The sequence below is a fragment of the Beauveria bassiana genome, assembly GCF_000280675.1.
Source record: "Beauveria bassiana ARSEF 2860 unplaced genomic scaffold BBA_S00017, whole genome shotgun sequence".
Taxonomy (NCBI): Eukaryota; Fungi; Ascomycota; class Sordariomycetes; order Hypocreales; family Cordycipitaceae; genus Beauveria; species Beauveria bassiana.
Genome location: NW_007930852.1, coordinates 107,559 through 122,639, shown reverse-complemented (window position 1 = coordinate 122,639; position 15,081 = coordinate 107,559). Strand labels below are relative to the sequence as shown.

The 15,081-nt window shown below is 55.6% G+C and overlaps 5 protein-coding genes across 5 annotated transcripts; 3 read left to right on the top strand and 2 right to left on the bottom strand.

Annotated features, from left to right (window-relative positions):
• Positions 1 to 1,713: 1,713 nt before the first annotated feature.
• BBA_06062 (beta-glucosidase M) lies at positions 1,714 to 4,405 on the bottom strand (the record flags this gene model as incomplete). Its single annotated transcript, XM_008601159.1, has 6 exons — positions 1,714 to 3,085; positions 3,137 to 3,433; positions 3,482 to 3,585; positions 3,647 to 3,869; positions 3,953 to 4,202; positions 4,273 to 4,405. 6 exons carry the CDS (start codon positions 4,403 to 4,405, stop codon positions 1,714 to 1,716), a joined length of 2,379 nt encoding a protein of 792 aa, XP_008599381.1.
• A 2,288-nt stretch (positions 4,406 to 6,693) lies between these two features.
• BBA_06061 (HEAT repeat protein) lies at positions 6,694 to 7,605 on the top strand (the record flags this gene model as incomplete). Its single annotated transcript, XM_008601158.1, has 2 exons — positions 6,694 to 7,076; positions 7,188 to 7,605. The coding sequence occupies 2 exons, from the start codon at positions 6,694 to 6,696 to the stop codon at positions 7,603 to 7,605; spliced, it is 801 nt and encodes a 266-aa protein (XP_008599380.1).
• A 1,399-nt stretch (positions 7,606 to 9,004) lies between these two features.
• On the top strand, positions 9,005 to 10,910 carry BBA_06060 (Arylsulfotransferase-like protein; the record flags this gene model as incomplete). Its single annotated transcript, XM_008601157.1, has 2 exons — positions 9,005 to 9,466; positions 9,576 to 10,910. 2 exons carry the CDS (start codon positions 9,005 to 9,007, stop codon positions 10,908 to 10,910), a joined length of 1,797 nt encoding a protein of 598 aa, XP_008599379.1.
• A 506-nt stretch (positions 10,911 to 11,416) lies between these two features.
• On the bottom strand, positions 11,417 to 12,727 carry BBA_06059 (monooxygenase-like protein; the record flags this gene model as incomplete). Its single annotated transcript, XM_008601156.1, has 2 exons — positions 11,417 to 12,556; positions 12,659 to 12,727. 2 exons carry the CDS (start codon positions 12,725 to 12,727, stop codon positions 11,417 to 11,419), a joined length of 1,209 nt encoding a protein of 402 aa, XP_008599378.1.
• A 1,228-nt stretch (positions 12,728 to 13,955) lies between these two features.
• Positions 13,956 to 14,984, top strand: BBA_06058 (esterase-like protein; the record flags this gene model as incomplete). The annotated part of the gene is made up of 1 exon (XM_008601155.1): positions 13,956 to 14,984. One exon carries the CDS (start codon positions 13,956 to 13,958, stop codon positions 14,982 to 14,984), a length of 1,029 nt encoding a protein of 342 aa, XP_008599377.1.
• Between the last annotated feature and the right edge of the window lie 97 nt (positions 14,985 to 15,081).

Here is a 15,081-nt window from a genome sequence, read left to right as displayed (position 1 = left end):
AGATCAGCCGGCCGAGTCGGCGCGTCTCTCCTACACGAGTCACGGGCATATAGTTCTGGAGACGCTCGTTTTGAAAACAAATCTCGTACACGCCCGCCCCTCTTCGACTCAGTATGACGATTGTGGCTATGTTTTCGATTTTATTTAATTTTTCTACTCGCGGTCGTTACTCTCGAGTCTTCGGAGATGCAAAAAACGCCGTCGCTCTAGTCGGAGCGCGAGTAATGATGATGAGCTTGTGGATTTCCTCGGCGCCCGTTTCTTTTTCCTCCCTCCTTCTTCTTTGCATCGGGCCTTACGATGCGCAGATTAATGGATCTGTGATATCGGGCGCCCTGACCAAGACTGAAGCTCTAGAAGCCTTTCTTTTCTTCTTTTGCTCCCTTGCTATCCACTTTTCTTTCCTATATTCGTCTACGCCGAAGCCCCGCCCCCCCCCCCCAAATGGCAACGAGTCAGTCTCATCGTCTCATCCCTTGGTTTCTCAAAAGAGATACCTTTTTGGGAAGGTGGGTGTGGGAAAAGAAAGTTGCGGCGTCGTCACTGTAGAACCCACAAGAGCTCCGTTTGTTCTTTTTCCAAAGTATGTGGGGACAGTTGTGGGCGGAAGCTGTACTCGACTCGGGTCGACTGCTGTTAATATGCAACGATAATGGGAATGGGTAATGGGGTTGATGGTTAAAGTAATAGAGATCATATTGATGCGGTAAGTCACAAGTCATGACTGAGGGTCGAGAAAAGGGCGAATATCCCTGGTAATAATAACACGGCAAGCTGGTGCCAAAAAAAACATGGCCACCAATTTGGTAGCCGTCCCCGCTACCTCTTGCGGGGACGGCCTTGAGGCAACAAGAGAGGTGGTGGGGACGGCTACCAAATGGTGGCCATGTTTTTTGGTTACCGCTTGCACGGTAGAATCGTCAAAGAGATTTGATCAATCGGTGAGGCACCAGAGTAGTGTTGGTGTCGGATCGGTTTGGTAAAAATTGACGTATTCTGACTCGGGAATCACCACGTCACTACATGGTGCCTCTTCTCGCATCTTGGAGATGGTGTCCCCAATCTAGCACAACCTACCCTGCACACTCCCTTTCCCTTCGTTTCGGATGGCTACTCTCGGTGACTGGAGCGCATCGCGAACTCTAGGGTACCGGGCCAAGAACCAAAGTCTTTCTTTGTCACTAAAGATTAATTTGAATTGGCATATAAACCCTAGAAAATCTGATGGTCTACCAGCTTTTTTTATTTTTATTTATTTATTTATTTTCCCCAGTTTTTCTTGTACAGTCCCTTTTGTCAGGACAAAGTCACGTTTCCTAACGATAGCCATTGATTTCGTAACAACAACACCTGCAAAAGTAGTTCAAATGCCCATCAGTAAACCCCATTTCCACCAGTTTGGTAAAGGGTTGGCTGTGTGATGCAAGTTGTACTCTTTGTTTTCCTTTTGAGCTGGGCGCGGCTTCGAAATACTCGGTGCTGCTGAGAGAGCTGCGGACTCTGCCCTATGTCATGGACTCTGGTCATGTGGATTGGATGCAGGCCGTGGTGATGACACTATTCATTCCAGTGCCTGTTGACGTACCAAGAGTGCATCGCCAACTTGATACAACCATCCGTTTTCATTCAAAGATGCCGTCTATCATTACAATCCTGCCCATCTCTCGTCTTACAGTATACTGGTATACAATACACACAACTCCCACCAGCTACCTAAATCTGCAGAGACAGCTTCAGCGGCAGATTTCTGCTGCTTGTGCCGACCTCGATAGTATACGAGCCTCGCTGGAGCTGCCACTGCTGCGCCTCAACATTCCACACACTCAGGTCCCTCCGCGTCAGGGCAAACGTCGCCGTTCGCGACTCGCCCGGTCGCAGGCGCACCTTGTCGTAGCCGCGCAGCTGCCGTCGCGGTGCGCCCGGGATGCCCACGTACAGCTGCACCACCTCGGCGCCGGCCCGCTCAGCGCCCGTGTTATGCACATCCGCCGTCACGAACGCGACATTGTCCCAGAGGTCCGCGGGGCCACCAGGGATGACGGCGCCCGTGGGATACGCGACGTCGAGATTGCCACCATCGAGGCGCCGGAACGTGGCATTGGACAGCGCAAACGTGGTGTAGCTTAGGCCAAAACCAAACTCGAAGCGCGGCGTCATGTCCTCCTTGTCAAAGTGGCGGTAGTCGGTGTACACGCCCTCGGAAAAGTTAGACTGCGGAAAGAGGGCAAAGCGCCCCTCGGGAGTGCTGGGCTTGAGCGCGGGATAATCGGTCTCGTTTCGGGCGAGCGTGTAGGGGAGCTTGCCCGAGGGGTTAGACTCGCCGTAGAGTAGAGAGACGAGCGCGGGGCCCGATTCCTGCCCGGGAAGGTGCGCAAAGAGCACGGCGGTGACGTTGTCGTGCCCGATAAAGGCGTCGACGACGCGCGGGCCCGCGTTGTGCAGGACGACAATGGTCTTGTTGCAGCTGTCCGCAACGCTTTTGACCAGGTCGTCGGTGTACTTGTCTTGCAGCGCGGGGCGGTCATAAGCCTCGCAGGAAAAGGCGTTGCCAAAGACGATGCACACCTCCGAAGCTGGGTCTACGACAGGCTGCGGCGAGGCAAAGTCGTTGAACAGCGCTGTGCCGTCGCCGTGCGCGCGCATCTTGAGGGCCTCAAAGGGTGAGATGGCATTGGCCGGGGTGGTAGCGCCGGAGCCGCAGCCGCTAAACAGCGTGCCGTTGATGCCAATGGCCGATGCGTCTTTGGAATTGCCCAAGGCGGCGGAAACGGCTTTGTTGGCGTCAATCGTTTCGGCGCCCAGCTGCCACCGCAAGAGCCCGTCACCGCCGCCCGGGGCAAAGAAGTCGGGTGTCTTGGCCGAGTAGCCAAATACGGAAATGAGCTGTGGCTTCGCAAGCGGAAGAGTGTGCTTGGTGTTTTTTACCAGAACGTGTCCTTCGACGGCACCGTCAAAAAGCACAGGCTTGGCTGCTGGATCGCGAGCGTCGACAATCTCGTGCGGTTTCGTGATATCTTTTGGCATGCCAAAACCTGGTTTCTGGAATTCCTTGTCCTGCTTGAGCTGGTACCAAGAGGTGAGAATTCTGCATCACAAGTCAGCAAAAACAATAGACGAGGCTGAATGAGACGTCTACCTGGTGGCCATGTCGTTGATTCTCGACTCAGGTACTGAGCCATTCTTGACAGACTCGACAAGCTTGTCGCCCCAGAAGGACCCAGGGCTGGGCATGGCCATGTCCAGTCCCGCCAGAGCACCGGCGTGACCAGTGTGCTGGGCGTCCCAGTCAGACACGACAAAGCCCTGGAAGCCCAGCTCCGTCTTCAGCAGGCCGTTCATAGTCTTGCTGTTGGCGCAGCCGTACGAATTGTTGATGCGCTGGTACGAGCACATGATGTTGCCGGTCCCGGCGTGTACGGCATCTTGAAAGGGCCTGCGTACAATCAGCAAAAGTCATCAGGCACTTGGCGTGCTAGTATACCATAGATATAGCTCGTGCATCGTCTTGTCGTCAATGTTTGACGAAACAGACTCGGCTTTTTGACGGGGATTTCTGTTTGTCTCTTGCTCATTCCCAATAAAATGCTAGGAGCCAACTATGTTACGATAGGTCACTCAGTTTCAGCCGCTGGAAGTGACCGCTCACCTTTGTGCTGGCAATGACACCTTGACCCTGAATGCCCAGGATGCTTTGCGCCGCCAACGAACCCGATAAGTACGGATCCGCCGCGAAGCCCTCCCAGTTGCGTCCACTGAGCGTTACGCGCCAGGCCGGTCCGACGACGGGGCCTAGCAAGACGTTGACGCCCTTTTTCTTAAACTCGTCGGCCATGGCGGCGCCTCTGCGGGCCGTCAATTCCTTGTTCCAGCTGTTGACCTAGAATTAGCCCCTTTTCTTTCGATGGGACAGAAGAACAACAAGACTATAAATGTGCAAAGGGTAAAGACGCACCTGGATCCGACGTGTATGCCACTGGGAAACGAGCTCACAAAGTCGGTCGCGCGCAGGCCTTGGCCAGCATCGCTCAGGCACATGCCTGGGAAGCCGAGCCGGGAGATGTTGGCAATGTTGCCCGAGCAGCCATTGTCTAGGTCTTTAACGCCACCAGTGAGGCTGACCTTTTCCGCCAGCGTCATATGGGACACGAGATTCTTGGCTTTGGCGTAGGCGTCTACCCAGGGACCTGCGGCAGACATTTCCGCTGTCCATAATCGGTTAGCTTCGACTTGTCCGTCTCTTCTCCTGCGTTCATGTATTGATAGGGAACCCACGCGATGGATACACTGGCGGCGATTGGCCGTAGAAATACGTGTCGTTAGTAATGACATGACCAGAAGCTGCAACGGCAACGAGCTGGACCGCGACCGCGACCGCGACAACGGGAAGAGTGCTCGCAGCAACCATTTCCTCTGATTCTTGGAATCCAAGAATGCCCCTTTACTTTCGCGGTGTCCCAGAAGGAATGGCCGACCGGAAGGTGGACTGCAATGGGTGAGAAAAGGTTGCGACTCGGACAAACGAGGACGGCACGCGCATGCTGTTTACTCCTAGGCCCCCCTTCGGGAGCTACTTGCCGGTGCAGCTCGATTTGCGGGGAAGACGTAGTGGCGCAGCTCTGGCAGGATCTCGGACGAGATGGAAAGATTAATGCCGCGGACTAGCCTACTAAGTACGAGATTTTCGTTCGTACCCATCTTAATGCATGCTACCAAACAGGATGTGCATATTTGTCTACCTCAACTCATCCTCCTGATTGCACGCCGTTGGGTAAACCGTTGGAGTAAACCTTAGCTTGGCCGCCAATGATATTTCTGGCTCCTCCTTATTAAAGTTGGTGCTAATTAATATCTGCCTCGCACCCTGCCGCATGCAGAGAGTTTTGGAAATTTCTTTCGATCGCCAAGCTTTCAGGTCGTCGTCCTCAATAGTTCGTAATGTGGCGTCCTCGCCAACCGTTTGTCCTGGTGTGGCTTAAGTTAGTCTCGCCGACAAGAAAACGGTGGCTGGAACTTAGGATGCGCCACCAACCACCAACGGTTAGATCGACTATTTACATTTGTATAGTCGACGTTTCTATACCGACGCGCAGGCACACCAACCTGTTAGTGGCCGCTTCTGGTCGGCATACCCCGCGCAATATGTCAAAAGATGATTCGATAGCAAAGAAGCTGAAATGCATCTTGATGCATGGGAGTTCAGCAACGGCCGACCGCTCACCGTCCCATCAGGCGTTTACCAAGCTTTGCTCAGGGGAGAGCGCAGACATTGGGTGGTATTTGGCTGTCGGATTGTTTGCTTCGAGGAAAGAGACGTGTTCGGCGAAGCGCCGTGGCGCATTAGGACGGCAACAAAGTGTGCCTTTGTAGCGATGGTCAGTAGCTGCATGTGTCGGAGCCTGATAGTTTCGCGTCAGACTTATCCCCTCAGGCGCGCAACGACAAGAAACTTTCTCGACAACTGCTTGATCTCTTATTGCAACTTTCTGCACCAGGATCTACCTTATCTTCAGAACTCAAGTTCGTTTTGCCAAATACCGAATCGGAACCTATTCCCAATACAATGCCGAGTCGGTGGCTCCCTCACACCAGGAGCTCAAAGCCCGCACCATCTACGGCGAACAACGACCCAGATGCATCACTGCCTACACGCGAAGGGGTCTACCTTCAAGAAATCGACCTCAAAAGGACTGAAGCAGACACAGACATCGACATCATCGCCATTCACGGACTCGATACGAGGTCGCCAAACACGTGGACATGGAAGGACCCGCGAGACCTAAACAACAAAAGTAAATGGAACAACTGGCTGGACCCTGACATGCTTTCGGCGAAAGTGAATTGCGCCAGGATTTTTACGTGCGACTGGCCTGCTGACCTGTTCGTGTCATCCGATATGATCCAAATGACAATTGAAGAGTATGCTGTGCCTCTGCTCGAGGGTATCGAGAGTGCGCTCTTCATTAGCAACACAAGACCACAAGACCGGTCTATTTTCTTTTATAGCCTCATGTATCGGGGGCCTCATCTTGATAAAGTCTCTCGTACATGCGGACGACAAAAGAAACAATTACTACCGTATCAGACAAGCTACGCGTGGCGCCGTCTTCCTCGCCACACCATTCCGAGGGACGTCTTTTCAGGATGTCGCTGCCTGGGCAGAGATGGCTCTGAAGGCTAAGGCTTCCACTCAGGGTCGGAACGTGAGCAGGATAATTAAAAGTGTAAAGCGATCAACCTTTGAGCTAGAGCAAAGCGTCAACAACTTCACTCGACTCTGTCGAGACAACGATAGCCCCTGCGAAGTGTTTAGCTTCTTTGAACTTAAAAAGACGAGCCTGCCTCACAAAGCATTCCCCTGGCTGCCACGCTGGTTTGATCAATAGAAAGAGGTAAGCGGCGTATAAGTAACTCGACATTCTCGTCTCCCTGTAGCTTACACTCTTAGTCGGCCACCAGATCCTCAACGACATTAGATATCATTGTCGATCCATTACCCCTTAAGCGACCGCACTCTCTGATGAATGAATTCAAAAGATTCCAAGTGCGGAGAATATATGTATAGAACAACGGCTAGCACAGTGGCTGCTCTTTGATTGCAAATTGAATGGGACTGCAACGCTAGTACACGAAGTCGAGTTTCCTGAGGAAGCCCTGAAGACTGTTATACATGATAATCCTCATAATTTTCAGAAAATGATTCTATCTTCGCTGGCTTATCGAGCCTCATTTTCGCATAGCATTGCTGAAGCGGTGGCGGCACAGCTCGGCGGCGCGGATCCGGGCGTGAGGGAGGCCGCCATCCGCGTTTTCAACACATGCGCGGCGCTGCCTGAAGGAGTGCTCGAGCTTATAGCGGCACATGTCGGCGATCAAAACCGGGACTTGAGAAGAGCGGCCGTCGATTGTCTTTCTAAACGCGCGGCGCTGCCTGACGAGGTGCTCAAGGCCCTGGTAACTCGGCTCGGCGACAAGGCCCTGGACGTGCAAGACATTGCCAACCAGATCCTTCGCACACGTGCGACGCTGCCTGACGATGTGGTCAAGGCCATGGCGGCTTGGCTCGACGACAAGGACCTGTATGTGAGAACAAGCGCTATCATTTCTTTCAGCATACACGCGACGCTGCCTGACGAGGTGTTTGATGCCGTGGCGGCTTGGCTCGATGATAATGACCCGGATGTGTAAAGAGCTGTCAGCCAAGATCTTGGGGACCGTAAGGCGCTGCCTGCCGAGGTATTGGAGGTCGTGGTAGCACGACTTGGCGACAAGAACCAGTACATGCGATGGATCGCCACTACAGCGCTTAAGCGCGCGGCGTTGCCTGATCACGTATTCAAGGCCATGGTAGCGCGGCTTAGCGACGAGGATCGGGACGTACGTGTGGGCGCTGTGGAGGCCCTTGGCACACGCACAACACTATCTAACGAGGTGCTCAAGGCCCTGCGGTTGCGTCTTGATGACGAGGACTTTCACGTACGACTGGCCGCCATCAAGGCCCTAGGTGAACGCGTGGCGCTGCCTAATGAGGTGCTCAAGGCCCTAGCGCTGCGACTTAGTGACCAGTCATGTCCTCAGACGTACGAGCGGCCGCCACTGAAGCCCTAGGTAGACGCGTAGTGCTGCCTGATGAGATGTTCAAGACCCTAGTATCGCGACTTAGTGATAAGAGCTCTCTTGTACCAGGGGACGCCACTACAGCCCTAGGTGGACGCGTGGCGCTGCCTCAAAGTGAGATAATGGCAATAGCAACGCGGCTTCGTGATGAGGACCAGCACGTACAAAGTCGTGCCACTACCGCGCTTATTAGCTGGCGCGCAGCGATACCTGACGAGGTAATTATGGCGATAGCGGGATGGCTTAATGATGCTATTTGGTTCGTTTCTGATTCCTGTCCATATAAACGTCAATTGCTAACCTGATGATCTAGGCGTCGGCATCTGCACACTTGGTACTAACCTAACTCTGAGAAACTTGCTTGTATTGGCAGTTGGCGAAAACTCGGTCGTCCTTTTGAGCTGTGTCATCACTGTCGAGATGATATGTAATCTAGCCATAGCGCCACTCATTGCTCAGGTGTTCAAGTTTGGGCTGCAGTTGGGAGGCGTCTGGGTGACTATGCTAGTGATAATTGGCGGTGGCTTTTCCGTCCTCGCGCTTCTGCTCCTTGGTCTCAGAAATAACCGAGTGCGCTGAAAATCGATTGCGGGAATGCTTTGTTTTTCTTACTTTTTTTTTGGCCATGAAGAAATACCAGTTTCGTCAATGATCCTTCAGAGATTTGCTCTTCATCTCAGCCAACATCTAACAGTGGTTGGCCACGGCGCCTCTATGCTGTTGCCCTTCCCAAGAATAGAACTTACCACAATCTGATGCATAAGATTTTTCATGACGGCCATTATTACACGAGGAAGGCTTCGCTGGTGCCTCGCTCCGCATTTCGTGGTACCCCCTCCCGGCCAGCGCAGGCCCCAGCCGTGCCTTGTTGGTCGCCACAGGGTCACTGGGCTCACCGTTATGATCAACGATGCCTAGGCCCTTTACATCGACCGAGGGCTTTAGCAGACAATCAATTCACCCCCCATAGCTTTTTTTTTCTACATGGATTAATCGCTATTAAACTCATTCGCAACAGTCATTCAATTGTCAATATCCCTTTTCTCATGACTCGCGACATATATGCCCATACTTGCCCGCGGGTTAACGGTGGGGAGTCAGCCCAGCCCACAAATCCTTTGCTACCTTACTCAGTAATAAGTGGTTATTTGTCGTCAGCGCCAAAACGCTTGCAAGCTCGGACCGTTAATTTGTTGGCGACAAAGGAGCGAGACCCGAAACACTCCAACGACTCATTCGCTTCAGCTCGTCGCTCACATCTCCTGACAATCATTGCACTATTATCCTCTCCCATATTCAGTCCAGTCGCGGGATTCCAGGATGCGTGCTGCTTTCCATCACCACCGTCGTCTTCTCTCCTCCGCCGTCGCCACCCCCTCGACATAAGACCATGGCCAAGCTGTTAGCCTCCGCGCTGTCATGGCTTCTGCGCAAGCGACTGCTGCTCGCGCTGCTCGTCCTCGTCGCCGCGGGTTTCTTGCTGCTGCGGCAATCGTCGCCGGCGCTGAGTCGCGTGCACTGGCGCAGCGACTGGTCCTGGGTCGACCTGGGCTCGTCGGGCGTGGCCCCGATGCGCCGCTACCGCTCCTTTGACCACGCCTCGATCGACGTGCGCTTTCTCGCCCGCGACGACGCCCGCTGCAGCCGCGACCAGCTGTTTCTCGCCACGCGCGGCTCCGGCACCGAGCCTGGCGCCGTCATCCTCGACCACACCGGCGAGCTCGTCTGGCGCCAGCCGCGCATGGCCGCCGAGGTCCACGACTTTCGCGTGCAAGTGTACAAGGGCGAGCCGTTTCTGACGTTTTGGGCCGGCGCCCCGGATGGCGGCGCAAAGCAAGGATCGTGGTACATGGTATGCTGTCCCGACGAGGGGGCGACGGCCAATCTCGGGCCCTACAAAAGCGTCACGGCGCAAGTAGTAGGAGGATCGCTGCGATTTCAAAGAGCTAATTGTGTGGTAGATGGACGACACTTATACGATACGTCACAATATATCGGCGCCCGGTTTCGAATTTGGCGATATGCACGAGTTTGAGCTCACCCCCGACGGAACCGCACTCGTCACCATCTATAACTCAATTCCGGCCGACCTGTCCTCGCTCGGAGGCGCTGCAAAGGGCTATATCCTCGACGGCGTCTTTCAAGAAATCGACATTGAAACTGGCAGCGTGCTGTTTCAATGGCATGCTTCCAGTCACATTCCTCTAAAGACATCCAAAAAGCCCATGAAGGGGTGCAGCGACGACCAGAAAAGGGCCTTCCTAGGCTGCGGCAACAGCCCCGACGCCGCTTTCGACTACTACCACATCAACAGCGTACAAAAAGACTCCAAAGGCAACTACCTCATCTCCGGCCGCCACACCTCTTCTCTCACATACATCAACGGCACGAGCGGCGAGCCCCTGTGGCACATGGGCGGCGACTTGAACCAGTTCGAGACCACCCCCCTCGGCACAAAGGTCCTCTTTGCGTGGCAGCACCACGCCCGGCTCCACGACGACGACACCATCACGCTCCTCGACAACAATGCCTACGACCCGAATGCGCGGCGCACCGAGTCGCGCGGCCTCCGGCTACAAGCCGACTTCAACAGCATGAGCGTGACGCTGCAGACGGCCTACAAGCACCCGCAGCAAATCATGGCCTTTTCGCAGGGCAACGCCCAGGTACTCCCCGACTCGGGCAACGTGCTCGTCGGCTGGGGCAGCAGCGCCGCCTTTACCGAGTTCTCCGCCGACGGCGAGGTGCTCTGCGACGCACGCTTCGCGCCCGCCGCCTTCTTCTCCTTTCAGCCCCTCAGCTCGTACCGCGTCTACCGCGGGCGCTGGCTTGGCAAGCCGCAGGACGCGCCACGCATCACCGTCGCGGGGCGGTCCATCTACGTGAGCTGGAACGGCGCGACAGAGGTGGCTGCCTGGCGGCTTCAGGGCAGGACGACGGCAACAACAGGCAGCGGCGGCGGCGGCAGCGACGAGGATGATGCGTTTGAAGATGTGGTTGAGATTCCCAAGACGCACTTTGAGTCCGAGTTTGCGGCGGCCAACTTGACGAGGTCGTACAGCAAGATTCGCGTGCAGGCCATCAACGTCGGGGGTGTGACGCTGGGGACAACGGCAGAGGTCGATCCGCCCAGCCGCTTGTCATTGCTGATTGGCGCGATTAACCTGCTGCTCGTTGGGGCTACGGCCGGTATCGTCCTCGGCTGCGTGTCGCTCGTCATGGGTGTCATGTCGTGTAGAAGGCGATACGGCAGGACTGTAGGATACAAGCCTGTGGAAATGGATGATTTGAGTTAGACTGCATTTTTTTTTTCTTTTTTGTTCGGCTCGCGTTGAGCTGCGCATTTGCATTGCGGCGGAATTATTCTTGTTTTTTTCTTCTTGTCTTTGCACGGCGTCCGAGTTCTCTTTCCCGTCAGACATCCTATGTAAAATAAAGCAAGTAGCAAGCAAATCGTGACGCCTTGGAGAAGGTGTGGGTACAATTGTCGCGCAGAATTATATGTGAAGAAGTACACAAGGCCAACGCTGCAAGCAGCCAAGTAAGAACATCACCTTTCTTGATTTTTTCTTCTTTTTTGAATCAAAACCATCTGTCCGGCGCAATCTGTCTAGGTTGTGCTTCTCCCTCTCCAGGCTCAGCAATCATATGTTCCCAGCTCTCAGACAACTTTACTTGTGTGGGATTCATCTACACTTTGCACCTTGGGCAGTAGGCAGCCCATGTTTTACGTTTGTGACGAGATAGATTCCAACATCGTGATAGATCCCTATATACAGACAGGCAAATCTCTCGCCTAGCATCATTGCTTGATAGCTCGTCGTCTCAAGACCGCCGAGTTTTCATTTAGACAGTGAAAGTCGTGGGCGTCTAGACACGCCTCTCTGCTCAGCAGGGCCGCCGGATTCGTGCGCTCCACCATCTCCGCCTCGTAGCTATCCAGTGCCTCCTTGAGCGACGCCTCTCCGGATGAAACCTTGACCAGCGCGTTGCACAAGTTCCGGGCGTCGAGCAAGCCGTGATTGGCCGCCTCTCCGCGGTACATGGTCATGGCGTGCGCGGCATCGCCCGCGAGCGAAACGCGGCCGCCGCGGTTATCCCACTGTTGGCAGGGCCAGTCCTGCAGCAAAATCTCCGCCACCTCGGCGTCATCGGGCGTCAGCTTTTGCACGACTTTCCGCAGTGTGGGGTGGAACTCGGCGGCGCGGCGCTGCATAACGGCGACGCGATCGGCGTCGGACGCGGGTACCTCGTCGGCGGGCGTCTTGGCGAGCCAGGACTGGATAACCTGGAACTTGTAGGCCTCGCGGCCAGTGCCGAGCGTGCCATTGATCTCGGGGCTGTCTAGGAGCGAGATCCAGAGATAGTTGCCGGTGGACGGATGGCAACCTTGGAAGAGTAGCGGATCGATGCGCAGCAGCGGCTGAGCCTCGGCGGCGGGCAGCGTGATGCTGGCGCCGAGCAGGCGTGCGGGCAGCTGGTAGTTCTGGTACGCATCCGGTAACAGAAACTTGCGCGTGCGGGAGCCGGAGCCCTCGACGCCGACGAGCAGGCAGCCCTCGGCGGAGGTGCCGTCGGAAAAAGTGGCGCAAACCACGCCGTCCCTAGAAGTGTCGATAGCGTCGAGGCGCTTGCCCCAGCGAACGTGTGCGGCTACGTCGCGGAGGAGCAGCTTGCGCAGCTTCTCGCGGTTCACGCGGCGGCGGTAGTTGGGCGGGATGTGAAACTTTGGCTCGAGCGTCTCGAGGTTGAGAAAGACAAAGTTGCCCGTATCGTTGCGGCCGACGCTCGGGTCGACCTGGACGCCGTCGATGCCTTGTATCGTCTCTTCGTCGAGGAGCTCCTGCAGAAAAGGCAGCGCCCAATGGAGGGTAATGGCCCAGCCGTGCGGGCGGGCGTCAATGTGGTCGTCGCGTTCATATATTTGAAACGGGATTCCATGCTATCAAAAGGGAAGGTCTCCAATTAGTCTTGGCGGACGGACGAGGGTGCGTGCCGGGTGCGGGCTGGGTTGAGAGGGGTCGTTGGTTTTGTCTGATTTTACCTTTTTGAGGCCGTGCGCCAGCGCCAGACCAACAACACCGGCGCCGATGATCAGGACAGGCTTATCCATGATGGGTGAATGCGGCGCGCAGGGGCTTTTTAATACCAGATGCGACGATGTCTAACAATGCCGCATGACAAGAGGCCAACTAGGAGGGGGAGGGGAAAAGAGAGGGGCGGCGTCAAAATGCGCAAACAAGAGGGATAAAAGAAACGAACGAGAGAGGGGCACGAACGAACAAAGAACTGGTGGTGTGTAACCTGGCACTTTTTGGCCCTCTTTGGGCCCTCTTTGGCCCTGTACCTACCTGTGCGGCCGCAAAAACGTCAAGGTGGCTTGCTTGGCCGGAGCGGTCGCGGGGTTTGGCCGCGGGGTTTGGTGGTGGCGGGCATCGGGTGGTGGGACGAGATTGAGTTTGTACGTAAAAGGATCAAAGAACCGTTCAGACCAGATCTTGGACAGATTAGATGAATGTACAAAGTAAGAAAGTCACTGGGCTTTCCAGCCTGCACGACGAATAACTTTACCAATGGGTGGTATTGCGGGCAGCTCGCCCCAGAGGTTCATGCAAGGCCAGCCAGAATAACGAAATACCTCGCCAACAAGCTACAAGAACGCCTGCAAAGGCACGTAATTAATACCAGCAGCCAGACAAATTGCAAAGAAAGGCAATGAGAAATGATGCCAGTAAAAGTCGCAAAACAAAAATCCAGTACGGATTATATGTATCAAGGATGGCCACACTCTCCACTGCTCCGTCGCATTCAACTGGTCTGCCACATGGCTAACTCGGATTTGGATTCTCGGGGGGCCGATGGTGGGTGTTTTAGCGGCTAGGTCGCGGCCGGTGGCGCTGTAATTAGCAGGTGAGCGCCGTACCTACCAGCCAACCGCGGCCGTCGGGAAGTGCGCGCGGAGCGCTGCGGTGAACCGGCTCTGGGCGGGTGTCTGCTGATGAGACCGGCCCAAGCAGCAGAAGAAAGGACTCGACGGTGGGTCGTCTTTGATACTCGGTGAACAAAAATGAATTGTTATTGGTGGTCTACAGACAATTTCGCACCAAACTTCCATCTACCTACCTATACTACCGTTTTTGCAATGTGGGCCTGCGACGGCGGAATGCCATCATGGTAACTCGCTGCCAGCAACTTTTGCAGCTTGATTACGACGGACCTTATTTCATATATATGGATGTCGCTGCATCTATACTATTCCACCCGCGCTCTTCTACAGCTCCTCATACTCTCTTTCCTTCGACCTTTCCGTACCTCTCGCCTTTCCGTCCCCTCCGCCCATCATGGCCGACAAGTCCCATGAACCCGTCCAGCCCATCCACCCCTCGATGGAGGGCAAGCTGGACCCCGTCTTCGTCCAGCTTTACAACGAAAACGTCGCCTATAAACCCAACGGACCCATTGACCTGGCCGTCCTGCGCAAGCACTACTCCCAGCTTTACAGCTACGGCACAGGCCCGGCCCCCGAGGCCGCGCGCACCTACGATACCACCTTTCCTCTCGACGACGGCGCTGGCACCGAGATTGGCCTGCGCGTCTACGAGCCCGCCTCGCCGGGGCCGTGGCCCGTCCACATCGACTTCCACGGCGGCGGCTGGGGCCTCGGCGACCTCGACACCGAGGCGCACATTTGCAAGCACATCAGCCACCAGGCCAACGTGGTCGTCGTTGACGTCGACTACCGCCTAGTCCCGGAGCACCCGTACCCGACGCAAATCACCGACTGCTGGGCGGCGCTGCAGTACGTCCACGCGCACGGCGCCGAAAAGTTCCGCATCAAGCCCGACAGCATCTCGATTGGCGGCGTGTCGGCGGGCGGCTGCATCGCCCTCGCCCTCGCGCACCTGGCGCGCGACGCCGGGCTCCCGCTGCGTCTCGTGGCGGCCGGCACGCCCGTCATTGACGACCTGCCCGCCGCGGCCGCTGATTCGCCGCACGCGTCGATGCGCGAAAACGAGTTTGCGCCGACGCTCAACTGGGCGCGCCTCGCCTTCTTCAACCGCTTCAAGTTTTCCGAGGACCCTGTCGCGGCAAAGGCGGCCAAGGACGAGATGGGCTGGTTCGCCAACCTGCTCGACGCGGACAACATGAGCAACCTGCCGAGGACGGTGATTTACACGGCCGGCGCGGACCCGCTGCGCGACGAGGGCGAGGCGTACGCGCGCAAGCTGCTGGAGCACGGCAACGAGGTGATTGCGAGGCGGTTCGTCGGCGTGCCGCATCCGTTTATGCACATGGACGGCCGCTTGAAGCAGGGACGCGAGTTTATAGACGAGACGGCACGTTACGTGCGTCTGGCCCATTGGGACTGAAAGCTAATGAGGAGTATCATGATGAATCTCGTGTAAATTAAACTCATAATGACCTTTTTTTAATATTTTTTTTTTTGCGGGCAGCTGTTGCTTATAC